The following is a 14,373-nucleotide window of genomic DNA, read 5'->3' as shown; positions in this document are numbered from 1 at the left end:
ATTGGAAATCAATGTGATGCGGTGCCTCCCTGAACCGCTTGACGGAGGCCCCCGAGGGGCGGTGTGATGGCGCCGACCCCCTCCCCAAGTCTTGTTGCCCTGGTGTGGCCTGAGATCGCCCCCGACATAGGCGGCCGGCTCCCGGGGTCAAGCTGAACTTTTTGCCTTTTGGTGACTCTTCCATTCTGAACATTGTCTCACAATCCGTTTGACCTGAAGACACGTCCTGCGGTGCCCTAGTCCGACCATCACATATTCCTGCGCCAGGAGACGGCGTGGGATGCACTAGAAGGGAGAGGCGGCGCGAATGAGCATCCCCCACCTCCCCAGGTGGAGGTTTCTCAGGTACACCCAGCGCTTCACGCAACCAGCTGAGTTGCGCCCGCTCTTGCGGCTACAGCGTCTCGCCCACCATCCTCTTGAATTGCGCCCACTAGTGCAGTGCAGCGATAGGCGACTGCAACAGGACTCTCAAAATGGCGGCCGGCTCTTCGGATTTAGGCCTGGTCCACTAAAATGGCCCTGGGACACCTTGGAACTCGGACTCTTGACTGCTAGGGCATGGACCCCATTCCCAAAAGCGTCCCCTCAGCCTTGAAGATTTTACAAAAGTCACCGGGGCCCCCGACTCCCGCAGACTTCCGGTGGCGAGCGACTGCCATGATTGCTCGCGGAATGGCCACGACGTAGCCACGGGGTGCTCTCATGCTGACGCCAGCTTCAATCTGAAACATCCAGAAACACTGTAGACTACCAATTCGATCAGTTCCGGTGGAGCCCCAACGTGACCCGGTAGAGAAGAACTTGCCCTCCCCTCTTTGACTGATTGTTCTTGTTGCCTGTCCCTTCTCTTGTCATTTAACAGAACTTTTTGGACTGCTGAAAGGGGTTGTATTCCGACCGCTGGTTGGTGGAGACATTTTGGCTATATTCTGGACCTGCGTTGTCGCGTAATGCGTCATATGACGCGCCGCGTTAGCGCACCCGGAAGTGCTCCGGTGCGCAAGGCGCAGCTTCCCGGAAACGATCCAGAGCGTGGCACGCAGCGCGTAGCGTAAGCATAACAGGTCATGTGACTTGTTAATAAAACTTTTCATTGGTTCATTTTACTTTTGTTATTCTAATGATGAAAGGCTTGGTCATATGACCTAAAAATAACGCTTTTCATTGCTTTCGAACATTTTTTTTTCCCAAATGATGAAAGCCCCACCTTTTTTTTTCTCACTCTGATTTGTAAAGCAAAGGACCCAGATGCATTTACAGTTTATCACTAACAATGTTCCAGGCTAATGTATTTTCCCGGGAAATTTACAACTGTCCTGCAAGTAAAGTTTCTTCGTCCCATGAGGGAGCCGTTGAGCAAAAGAGGCTCGGCGTGCTGTCTTAGTTGCTGATAGGCATGAATATCAGATTCTTATTGATCACTTTATGTTGCAGGAGTAGAAAACACAAGAGCCCTTCACCATTTATCTTTACTGCGTTCCTGCGTATTATACCTTTTAACAGTCATGTAATTGGACTGCTTTATTTCACTTGCCTTTTACTGATTCGAAAACAGTGGCTATTATTCAAAACTTTACCAATGTAGGTACTACTACCATGTTTTTTAAAAAAAACCTTTATTGTGAAAATGTCAGTATACAAATACGGGCCTATAACCACGTGGGCCAGCCACGGAGCAAACTGGAATCGTATATGATGAGGGCACATTTACACTGTAGAAGAACGTAACGGGCGACCCATTAGATTGCAAGAACTAAGGTGTCTAACATTTGCGGAATCGGTGGACGTACATTTTATAATTAAAGTACGACAGGGCCAGTTACAATAAAATTATCTAGATATACATTTGCGGGCAAGTACCATGGGTGACGTTAATTCGAACTTTCAATAGTACAGTAATCAATAACACATCAGAACTTAATCACAATAGGGATGTCAAAATGTTCAATCAATTCTCGTCCCCGCCCGCCATGTGCTTCAAAACTGCATACGTATCTCGTGATATCAAGGTTGGGCAACCAGTACAGAACAAGGAGTTACGAGTCCCATTTATACCGGCGCCATTTTGGGCGAGGCCGAGCAGGTCCAGGATATAGTCATAATGTCTCCACCAATCAGCGGTCGGACCAGAACCATTTTCGGCAGTTCAAAAATGTTCCGTTAAATGACAACAGAAGAAATAGGCAACAAGAACAATCAGTCAAAAGAGGGGACGCTTTCGTGAATGGGGCCCATGCCCTAGCAGGCAAGCGTCCGAGTTCCAAGGTGTCCCAGAGCCATTTTAGTGGACCAGGCCCAAATCCAAAGAGCTGGCCGCCATTTTGAGAGTCTTGTTGCAGCCGGCTATCGCTGCACCACAAGAATAGCCGCAATTCAGCTAGATGGCGGGTGAGTCACTGTACCGCAAAAGCGGGCGGAACTCAGCTGAAAGGCGAGTGAAACGCTAAGAGGCACCCCACTGTAGATGAGGTGCCTCCACCTGGGGAGGGGGGAGAAGCCCGTTTGCGCTGCCCCCCCCCCGGGCACCCCACGCCGTCTTTCGGCGCAGCATTGTAGGATGGCCACACCAGTGAAACTTGCTGGACACCACCTCGGTGCCATCCGGATCTCGGCGCGTTCGAGTCACTGTACCGCAAGAGCGGGAGAAACTCAGCTGGAAGGCAAGTGAAACGCTAAGAGGCGCCCCACTGCAGATGAGGTGCCTTCACCTGGGGAGGCGGAAGAGGTCCGTTTACGCCGCCTCTCCCCCCCCCCCCGGGCACCCCACGCCGTCTTTCGGCGCAGCATTGTAGGATGGCCACACCAGTGAAGCTTGCTGGACACCACCTCGGTGCCATCCGGATCTCGGCACGTTCGAGTCACTGTACCGCAAGAGCGGGAGAAACTCATCTGGACACGCCGTCTTTCGGCGCAGCATTGTAGGATGGCCACACCAGTTAAACTTGCTGGACACCACCTCGGTGCCATCCGGATCTCGGCGCGTTGTGCTGCCTTCGGCGTACTGTAGCAGCAAGAGTGACCGCAACTCAGCTGGACACACCGTCTTTCGGCGCAGCATTGTAGGATGGCCACACCAGTGCGGAAACTTGCTGGACACCACCTCGGTGCCATCCGGATCTCGGCGCGTTGTGCTGCCTTCGGCCTATTCGCACATCGGTCCGCTACTGACACCGCCTCACAGGCCAACGGATTTTGTAGGCTTTTTATAGCCCAAAGCCGCATAACAGGTCATCTGACTTGTTTATAAAACTTTTCATTGGTTCATTTTACTTTTGGTTTCCTAATGATGAGATGCTTGATCATATGACCTAAAAATAACACTTTTCATTGGATTAAAACATTTTTTTTTCCCAAACGATGAAAGCCCCACCTTTTTTTTTCTCACTCGGCAATCCAAAAAGGTTCCGTTAGATGACAACAGAGGGGACAGGCAACAAGAACCATCACTCAAAAAAGGGGAGGGCATGTTCTGCCCTACCAGGTCACGTTAGGGCTCCACCGGAACTCATCGAATTCATAGTCTACAGTGTTTCTGGATGTTTCAGACTGAAGCTGGCGTCAGCATGAGAGCACCACCATCTCGTAGCTCCGTCGTGGCCATTCCGCAAGCAATCATGGCAGCCGCTCCCCACCGAAAGCCTGCGGGAGTTTTTGTTGCGTTGTATATATTTATAAGTTACTAAAGTGTTATAATCCTACTACTTTGTTGGAGTGCTATATATTTTTAATGTGACACATAATTGTGAAAACTTTGATGTACAAAAAGGCATCCCTGGAATCTTCCGCTTCAGGCTCGGTCCCACACACCCTCACAGTGAGAATCCCCTCCCCAATCACAATACAGGATCGTTATCAGATAGTAGGAACGCGTGTGGTGTGACGGATCTCATTGGGTGGGGGCCTTGATCTACTGTAACTCCTTTGAAGAGGGGTGATTCTTTACAGTTGAGGCCATAAAGTACATCCGCAGGGCTAGGTGATAGCCTGGGACCGGCCTGGACAATTAGACACAAAGGAAGAGGAATGTCAGAGGGTGCGGTAGTGAATAGGGTGAAAGGGTGGTGTCGGGCGGGCACAGGGTGTGATTCTCAGGGAAGAGCAGCGCAGATGGGGGGAGGTTTATGGCCCATGCATAAGACAGAGAGCGGGGGTGACCAGTGCGTGGGGGAGATGCTTGCGAGGGTGGGGAGCCATGCTGAGGATCTGCGGCGTGCAGAGAGTGGGTCTGGTCAAGGCATCTAAAATGGCTGCCGTGCACGACAAAAGTGTGGCATTGGAAAAAAAGCAAGATGACGCAGACAATGTATATCAATACGAATTAATTTATTACAATTATTTTTAACAATATATTTACTCGCAGTGTCAAAATGGCGGTCAACACTTCCTGATTTCCTTCGAATCGAACGTTAACAGACGTCACGCAGCAACAAAAAAAAACGCTCACGCGCAGCCGCTGGAAGACAAGTTTCAACATATATGAGCATCCTCAGCCACCCTCAGAAAACATAGGGGGTCAGGATACGTCTCCCGTACCCCCTTATACCCATTTCTCACATTGTTTTTCCTCCATCTTGTAATTTTATTTAATCGAAACACAAAATGGCGAGACAAGATGGCGGCCGCTCCGGACTGTTTAGAATGTTGACAGACACCGGAGAGCCAATAAGCTTCGCTACGCAAAGTTCCGTTACGCGAAAAGTTTGCGAACCGGAGCACTATCCAGGACGCTGTTTTTTAAAACGTTAATTTCTCAAAATCCACTGGAGCACATATATTGAGACCCAGCAAAGGCACATCGGGCTAACAGTCCCTACAATTTTGCCAAGTTTCGTGCAAATCCATTCAGCCGTTCGAGCTAAAAGTGAGGCCAAACGCCCTATGGAAAACTCAATGTTAAAAACGCGTTTTGGGACCCCCCTTTTTTCTCGGCCCCCCCTTCACGAAACCCCCCCAAATTTTCAGGGGCTGCTCAGAAACAAAATGTACCATTTTCCTAAAAATTTCAGCCGATTCCGTCCACAAACGCCAAAGTTATTAGACATAGAATTTTCAAAAGTCCCATAGAGAAAAAATCCTAACTATATATACCTACTGGCGACCGCCAGAAGGTAATATATATATATATATATATATATATATATATATATATATATATATATATATATCGGCACACACTCGCTCCGTTCCAAGAAAGCAGACGGCACTCCAAGCTTGTAGATGTTTTCTTGATTTATTGGCAGACCCCCTACCCCAAAGAAAGACAAACGCGTTTCGCCGTGAAACGGCTTCCTCAGTGTCAAAGTGAATAACAAATCACGCCATTATATCTCCACCTCTCAGTCAACAACAAGAGAGGACTAAACCAAGCCTTGTTAGTACTAAGGCAGACATCTTGTAATGTGCAAATATACAGTCTTTTGAATTCATGTAAGGAGAATGGCGATTCTTAAAGTGCTCGTGCAGTTAAACACAAACGGGGAAACCCCATATAATTCATTGTATTATACTTTGCTTGCTTGGAGAAAAAAATGCATTTAACCAGATAGATTCATACATGCATTTAGGTAACGCGGTATATGAACAAAACAATTAGAGGTAAAAAAGTGTCATAGGATTAATTTATACATTGAGAGTGCAATTTTTGTCCATTTCATAACTCTCTGTACCAATTCAAAATATCCTATCAATTATTTACAGTTGGTATATAGACACATTTTACATTTCTACACCGTGTATCTCTAATAGCTCTCCTTAAGTTATTATACATGCTCCGCGCAAGCCTGTAGTTCTATTGCCCTGTATGGGCTGATTCTCAGTTTTCCTTTTTTCCTCTTGCCCTGTATGGGCTATGGTCTCCCTAATCCTAGCTTTACAGATTAAACAGTCTAATGGACATAGGGCGTAGGGGAGAGATTGGCAGATGATGGTCTCATGGCTCTTGGTATTGATGTCCCATATTGTTCGATTATCTAAACCCCGCCTCTAAGAATTATTCCAGGTGTACCCAAAGTTCTTCATCATTGGTAAGGCCCACAGGTTTCATCGTCTGGAGGTCAATGATGTATTTAGACTCCATTGCCCTTAAAGCTCTTATTTTGTCCCCACCTCTTTCTTGCCTTTCCAATTGATCAACAAGATAGAAGGATAGTAAATCTCTATTGCTGTTGTGATGGGTTTCAAAATGGCGTGCCACCGGGTAGTTTTTATCTTTGTTGGGGATGGCACGCATGTGCTCCAAGATGCGTTTTTTTGCTGGGTTTTTTGCTGGGTTGATCGTACTCCTAATGTATCTCTTGGAGCACGGACAAACTAGACAGTATATAACAAATTCTGAATTGCAGTTCAGAAATTTGTTGATAGTTCTCGTGGGTCGTGGGTCATTTGGTCTACCGTCATACTTGGTCTTTTTATGACTATATTTGCACGCTTTACAGTGCATGCAAGGGTAGAAGCCCTGGATGGGTTTAGATGTTGATGGTTTGGGGGGGTCCTTGTAGTGACTCCTAGTCAGATGGTCACCTAGGGACTGACAGCGCCTATAAGTGATGGCTGGTTTTGGTGGTAGTCTGTTCTTTAGGACACTATCTGTTTTCAGGATGTGCCAATTGTTGTTGAAAATCTGAACCAGTTCTTATGTTATAGTTCCTGATCATTCTTGTCACTGGCTTTGACTCCACTACTACTTTTTTCAGGTTTTTGTTTACTAAGAGATCTTTCCTGTTTGTGAGCTCCACTTTTTTAGAGGCCTCTGAGAGTGATATCCTAGAGTAGCCCCTCTCTAGAAATCTGGATATTGCTGCCTTTTGCGCCTGTAGGAAATTGCTGTGTTCTGAGCAATTTCGTTTCAGGCGCAGAAGTTCACCATAGGGAATATTCTTTATCATGGATCTAGGATGGTGACTGGCCGCATGTAATACAGCATTTCCTGCCGTTGGCTTGCGGTAGAGTTTTGTTTGAATTATGCCCCCTGCCGCAAATACTTCTAGGTCAAGATAGTGGACTGATTTCTCACTGATCACACTGGTGAATCTCAAATTGAGACTGTTGTCATCTAGCGTCGCCACAAACCTCTCGGCCGAGGGTCTGTCGCCCCGCCAGACGACAAACAGGTCGTCAATGTATCTAGTCCAAACCATAATGTGATCCAACCATTTCTCATTGGTCCCCCCCAGGCCACGTGCTTCTAGCACCAGCCTACGAAAAGGTTCACATAGCTGGGGGCGAAGCACGTGCCCATGGCGGTCCCCCTGATCTGACGGTACAGTACACCTGAAACCTGAAAAAAGAAAAATGTTATTGTAAAGACAAAAAAGAATATATATATATATATATATATATATATATATATATATATATATATATATATATATATATACATATATATATATATATATATATTTATATATATATTACCTACTGGCAGTCGCCAGTAGGTATATATAGTTAGGATTTTTTCTCTATGGGACTTTTGAAAATTCTATGTCTAATAACTTTAGCGTTTGTGGACGGAATCGGCTGAAATTTTAAGGAAAATGGCACATTTTGTTTCTGAGCAGTCCCTAAAAATTTGGTGGAGTTTCGTCAAGGGGGGACCGAGAAAAAAGGGGGGTCCCAAAACGCGTTTTTAACATTGAGTTTTCCATAGGGCGTTTGGCCTCACTTTTAGCTCGAACGGCTGAATGGATTTGCATGAAAGTTGGCAAAATTGTAGGGACTGTTAGCCCGATGTGCCATTGCTGGGTCTCAATATATGTGCTCCAGTGGATTTTGAGAAATTAACGTTTTAAAAAACAGATATATCTGTGACAGCGTCCCGGATAGCGCTCCGTTCGCGAACTTTTCGCGTAACGGAACTTTGCGTAGCGAAGCTGATTGGCTCTCCAGTGTCTGTCAACATTCTAAACAGTCCGGAGCGGCCGCCATCTTGTCTCTCGGTAGGATCGAGAGACAAGAGGAGGAGAAAAACGAAGGGGGAATTTAAAGAAAGGGGGCAAGGTAGACCCTTCTTGACCCCCTAGGAATGATGTTGGGGTTATTAAAGGGTCCCGTGGGGCAAATAAAAAAATATAGATTTTTTGCGGTAGAAGCGCTTTCCGGTTCGCGAACCGGATAGTGAACCGGGACGCGAAACGGGAATTCGCCATTTTGTGTTTCGATTTAATTAAATTACAAGATGGAGGAAAAACAATGTGAGAAATGGGTATAAGGGGGTACGGGAGACGTATCCTGACCCCCTATGTTTTCTGAGGGTGGTTGAGGATGCTCATATATGTTGATACTTGTCTTCCAGCGGCTGCGCGTGAGCGTTTTTTTTTTTTTTTTTGCTGCGTGACGTCTGTTAACGTTCGATTGGAAGGAAATCAGGAAGTGTTGACCGCCATTTTGACACTGCGAGTAAATATATTGTTAAAAATATTTGTTATAAATAATCCGTATTGATAAACATTGTCTGCGCTATCTTGCATTTTTTCCAATGGCACACTTTTGTCGTGCACGGCAGCCATTTTACATGCCGTGACCAGACCCACTCTCTGTACGCCGCCGATCATGACGTCTGTTAACGTTCGATTTGAAGGAAATCAGAAAGTGTTGACCGCCATTTTGACACTGCGAGTAAATATATTGTTAAAAATAATTGTTATAAATTAATTTGTATTGATAAACATTGTCTGCGTGGGGCGTCCCGGGGGGGAGGCGGCGTGAATGGGCCTCCCCAGGTGGAGGCTCGTCTGCTGTAGTGGGGCGCCCCTTTAGCGTTTGACTTGCCATTCAGCGGTTTTCCGCCCGCTTTTGCTGCACTGTGCCTCGTCAGTAGCGGTCTGTTGTGCGAATAGTCTGAAGGCAGCACAACACGCTGAGATCTGATCGGCACCCAGGTGATGTTCTTTACTTGCCGCACTGTTTTTAGCATCCTACAATGCTGCTCCGAAAAACGGCATGGGGCGCCCCGGGGGGGGGGGGGGGGGGCGGCGTGAACGGGCCTCCCCAGGTGGAGGCTCGTCTGCTGTAGTGGGGTGCCCCTTTAGCGTTTCACTTGCCATTCAGCGTTTTTCTGCCCGCTTTTGCTGCACTGTGCTTCATCCGCCATTCAGCTGTTTACCGCTTGCTCTTGCGGCTACAGCGTCTCGCTCACAATCTAGTTGAATTGCGCCCACTCTTGCAGGACAGCGATAGGCGGCTGCCACAGGACTCTTAAAATGGCGGCCGGCTCTTCGGATTTGGGCCTGGTCCACTAAAATGGCCCTGGGACACCTTGGAACTCGGATGCTTGTCTGCTAGGGCTTGGGCCCCATTCTCGAAAGCGTCCCCTCAGCCTTGAAGATTCTACTAAAGTCTTGGGAGCCCCCGACTCCCGCAGGCTTCCGGTGAGGAGCGGCTGCCATGATTGCTTGCGGAATGGCCACGACGGAGCTACGAGATGGTGGTGCTCTCATGCTGACGCCAGCTTCAGTCTGAAACATCCAGAAACACTGTAGACTATGAATTCGATGAGTTCCGGTGGAGCCCCAACGTGACCCGGTAGGGAAGAACTTGCCCTCCCCTTTTTTTGAGTGATGGTTCTTGTTGCCTGTCCCCTCTGTTGTCATCTAACGGAACCTTTTTGGATTGCCGAGTGAGAAAAAAAAAGGTGGGGCTTTCATCGTTTGGGAAAAAAAAATGTTTTAATCCAATGAAAAGTGTTATTTTTAGGTCATATGATCAAGCATTTCATCATTAGGAAACCAAAAGTAAAATGAACCCATGAAAAGTTTTATAAACAAGTCACATGACCTGTTATGCGGCTTTGTGCTATAAAAAGCCTACAAAATCCGTTGGCCTGTGAGGCGGCGTCAGTAGCGGACCGATGTGCGAATAGGCCGAAGGCAGCACAACGCGCCGAGATCCGGATGGCACCGAGGTGGTGTCCAGCAAGTTGCCGCACTGGTGTGGCCATCCAACAATGCTGCGCCGAAAGACGGCGTGTCCAGCTGAGTTGCGGTTAGTCTTGCTGCTACAGTACGCCGAAGGCAGCACAACGCGCCGAGATCTGGATGGCACCGAGGTGGTGTCCAGCAAGTTTCACTGGTGTGGCCATCCTACAATGCTGCGCCGAAAGACGGCGTGGGGTGCCCGGGGGGGGGGGGGAGAGGCGGCGTAAACGGACCTCTTCCGCCTCCCCAGATGAAGGCACCTCATCTGCAGTGGGGCGCCTCTTAGCGTTTCACTTGCCTTCCTGCAGAGTTCTGCCCGCTCTTGCGGCACAGTACCTCACCCTCCATCCAGCTGAGTTTCGCTCGCTCTTGCGGTACAGCGGCTCGCTCACCATCCAGCTGAGTTTCTCCCGCTCTTGCGGTACAGTGACTCGAAAGCGCCGAGATCCGGATGGCACCGAGGTGGTGTCCAGCAAGTTTCACTGGTGTGGCCATCCTACAATGCTGCGCCGAAAGACGGCGTGGGGTGCCCGGGGGGGGGGGAGGCAGCGCAAACGGGCCTCTCCCTCCTCCCCAGGTGGAGGCACCTCATCTGCAGTGGGGCGCCTCTTAGCGTTTCACTCGCCTTTCAGCTGAGTTCCGCCCGCTTTTGCGGTACAGTGACTCACCCGCTATCTAGCTGAATTGCGGCCACTCTTGTGGTGCAGCGATAGCCGGCTCCAACAGAACTCTCAAAATGATGGCCAGCTCTTTGGATTTGGGCCTGGACCACTAAAATGGCTCTAGGACACCTTGGAACTCGGACGCTTGCCTGCTAGGGCATGGGCCCCATTCACGAAAGCGTCCCCTCTTTTGACTGATTGTTCTTGTTGACTATTTCTTCTGTTGTCATTTAACGGAACCTTTTTGGACTGCCGAAAAGGGTTCTGGTCCAACCGCTGGTTGGTGGAGACATTTTGACTATATCCTGGACCTGTCCGGCCTCGCTCAAAATGGCGCCGGTATAAATGGGACTCGTTTCGTTTCAAAATGCTTTATTCGGTTTGTACAAGTACAACCATATAGCAACATACATCAATACAGTTAGAAATCATATTTATGTAAGTTAAATAATGAAACGTTTAAAATTACATCAATATCCATGCCAATCTTGTTAAATCCGTAAGGTATATCTCATTTGGGTACAGAGTTACATTTGGTCACTGTATATTATGTAGCAGCAGTTGATGGAGTTAGTGCAAAAAGACGCCAAGTATAATAGTGCAAAATCGAAAAAACCTATTATAGGCATAAAGTGCAGTTGACATGTGCAAATATGCAGGGTTATAAATAAAGTGCAACGTCTGTTTGGTCACTTAGGCATTTTAGCAGCAATTTGTATATGATAAAAGTTTGTACAAACGTTAGTGCAAAAAATGCAAAGCCGGAAGACAATCATTACCATAAGGTACATTCAACAGATGTAAATATACGGAGTAAATATAAAATTCATATAAGTGAAATGCACATAACTCAACAGTAAATCACAAATAATCATAGGATGTGATAACCAACAGGGGTAACGAAAAAAGAAATCATATAATAATTGATTTCCTATGCCAAATACATTTTAAAATATAGGTGGCCACACGGTAACACACAATCGGGGAAGCCAGGTCAAACAACAATTGCATTGCAGCTCTTGTATTGCACATGTTGTGTTCTAAAAATAATTGCTTCAGATAAAACTTTCCAAAACCAGTATAAAAATTACAAAAAAGTAAAAAGTGGCAGATACTCTGTTTGGATTTCCCATCGCATGGGCACAGACATAACCCTGGTTTTTTTACAGTAGGGAAAGCCACCAAATGGTGGACTATACCCAACCTCAGGCGTGCTAGAACAAAGCAATGGGAATTAATGCTAACAAATGTAAGATAGGATGGGAGTCCTGTGCTAAGGTTGTACTCCAAATACAATTTGAACGTACTTTGCATTGCATACTCCTTCATTCTGGTCCCTGTCGCGTGATCCAAATAGGTGGTTTCAAGGTCACGCTTTGTTAAAACCGATTCTGTTAAAATATCATTAAAAATGTCATGACCAAAGAGGATCTTGTACCAGGAGTAAATGTGTTTTAGCCAGGGGATTTTCGAATGCCGATCTAATTTAATACAGTCCAAAATTACTTCCTGGGTAAACCTGGTTTCTTCTTTGGCCCATATGGACCGCCATAGAGAAAGGGGACGCAATGCGATCAGGTCGTGACATAATTTATGCCTAGCTCTCTGTGGGTGATCTCGTTTGACGCAGAAACAGGGAGGCATAATAGTCGTTTCAGGTACCTGTTTTCCTCTTGCTGGATGGATAGGGCAATCTGAGAATTATATCCCCATATCCCTGCTCCATATAGGGCAGAGGACATGCACCTTGAGTTATAGATGGAAATCATCTCTCTGATTCTGCGGCCCCCCAGTTTAGAGGCGAATCTGAAGATGCAATTTGTATTTCTGGTCATCTTCATGCCAACACAGGATTGCTCATTTACCCATCTCCCATCTCCTAAGAAGGTAATACCTAAATAGCAAAAATGTTGAACAGACTCAAGTTTATCCCCATCTAAAAAGAATGACTTATTTTTCTTTATTTTCTTACCACAGGTCATGGTCATAGTCTTACCCTTATTAATTTTAAGCTTTCTGCCCTTAATAAAAATGTGAAATTTCTCAATTAGTTTTTGCAGCCCATTCGCGGTCCTGGAAATCAGGACCGCGTTGTCCGCATATAGAAGGACGGGTATTTGCTTTCCATTGATAACGGGGGCGTCAGCATAAGATTCTTGTAAAAATTGATCAACCTGGTTTATAAAAAGGGAGAATGAAAGGGGAGCAAGCACGCACCCTTGTCGGATCCCTCGGCCAATTTTAAAAAAGGGGGTGCATTCACCGTCTGTTCCGAATCTGACCTTACTTGAAAGTCTACTATACATTCTAGCCAGGAGGTGGATGATTTCAGGTGTAGCGCCCATGGCAAGTAGTGTTGGCCAGAGCAGTGCGTGTTCCACTACATCAAATGCGGAGCTTAGATCGGCAAAGCACATAAACAAATTCCCCTCCTTGGCTTTTGTGTACTTGCCAATAATAAGTTCAAGGTTCACGCACTGCTCCATAGTTCCTAGACCCCTTCGGAACCCATACTGAATAGGTGAAAGAACATTTTTGTCTTCGGCCCAGGACTCTAATCTTACCAGAAGTACGCGACTCAAAATCTTTAATGACGAGTCTAAAAGTGAAATTGGGCGATAATTTCATGCTTCAGCCCTTGAACCCTTTTTGAAGAGTGGCACTAAGATGGATTGACCCCATGAAGTTGGTAACTTATCCTCGATTGCAGCATTAAAGTAGCGTGTTAAAATGGGGGCCCATAAAGCAATCTCGGATTTGAAGAAGTCCACAGGGACCCCGTCTGGACCCGGGGCTTTCCCCCCTTACTCTTCTCAATGGCCTCAATCACCTCATTTAATGTCACCGAAAACAATAATTTCTCCCATTTAAAACAGGTTGGTGTATCAGTTAAAACATTGAAATTTGAAACAGAGGTAAAATCAGGTGTAAAATCAGAATTAAAAATCCCAGTGAAGTGTGCTATCCAGGCCTGGCAACTGACTTGCGAGGTTAGTTCAGGAATGTTGTCGTTCTTCAAGAACGGACTATTTACAGTGTCCCAAAAGAGTTTATGATCTTTGGTATCTGCAGCCAGATCTAATTTTGCCCATGCCTCGTCCTGCAATTCCTTCTTCCTGGTGGATAGTGCAGTTTTGTAATTATGACGCTCCTCCCTGATCTTACAAAAGTCTCTTGGTGTGGCATCAAGCGAAATTTTTAACCTTTTTAATGACTGAGCACAATTGTCATCAAACCACACCGCCTTGACTTTCCTTGGTTTCCGGATTTTACGTGTCAAGGATTTCTCAATAGCTTTTGTTATTGTTAGGAATTTAGATAACAGGATTCGTGGGCATGGTTTCGGGGATAAGCAGTACTCGACCTCTCCACAACAGTTTGTGATCACGTTGGCAACAAATTTAACAGGGTCAACTTTTGTCCATTTCACCCTCATCCCATTCGGTCTTCCTACAGCAATGTCCTGAATTGGTTGACCATAGGTATTCCTTTTGGTTCCCCAACCCAATAGTTCAACAGTTACACTGTTGTGATCACTGACCGATTGTTCAATCACCCAAACATTGATATAAGCTACAGAGCAAGATATCATAATATGATCAATAAATGATTGGCTATTCCTTCCATGGAATGTCGGACATCTAACATTGTTTGTGTTCTTATTGCATTCTAGGAGTTCCAGGTCGTATTTAGCCAATAGGTTATTCAGAGCGCTACCAAAGTTGTTATGCGGGAAATGATTATATACACATGTTGTTTCCCTTCCCGAGTACTCCTCCCTATGGCCACATGCCCCC

At 46.4% G+C, this 14,373-nt stretch overlaps 1 protein-coding gene and 1 long non-coding RNA gene across 2 annotated transcripts in view; one reads left to right on the top strand and one right to left on the bottom strand.

The window, feature by feature from the left end:
- LOC147711642 (uncharacterized) overlaps positions 1-14,373 on the top strand; it is a 540,558-nt gene that overhangs the window by 306,887 nt on the left and 219,298 nt on the right. The window lies entirely within an intron of this gene.
- Positions 5,993-14,373, bottom strand: part of LOC147711644 (uncharacterized) — a 60,156-nt gene continuing 51,775 nt past the window's right edge. Inside the window, exons 5-6 of the mRNA XM_086924107.1 lie at positions 13,385-14,149; positions 5,993-6,312 (exon numbers count right to left, since the gene is read on the bottom strand). Of these exons, the coding sequence (XP_086780233.1) occupies positions 5,993-6,312; positions 13,385-14,149 (1,085 nt within the window). The remainder of the gene's footprint in view (positions 6,313-13,384; positions 14,150-14,373) is intronic.

Source organism: Lissotriton vulgaris, chromosome 5 (genome assembly GCF_964263255.1).
Source record: "Lissotriton vulgaris chromosome 5, aLisVul1.2, whole genome shotgun sequence".
Taxonomy (NCBI): Eukaryota; Metazoa; Chordata; class Amphibia; order Caudata; family Salamandridae; genus Lissotriton; species Lissotriton vulgaris.
Note: the sequence above shows the minus strand (reverse complement) of the source record. Positions and strands in the feature narration are given on the sequence as shown.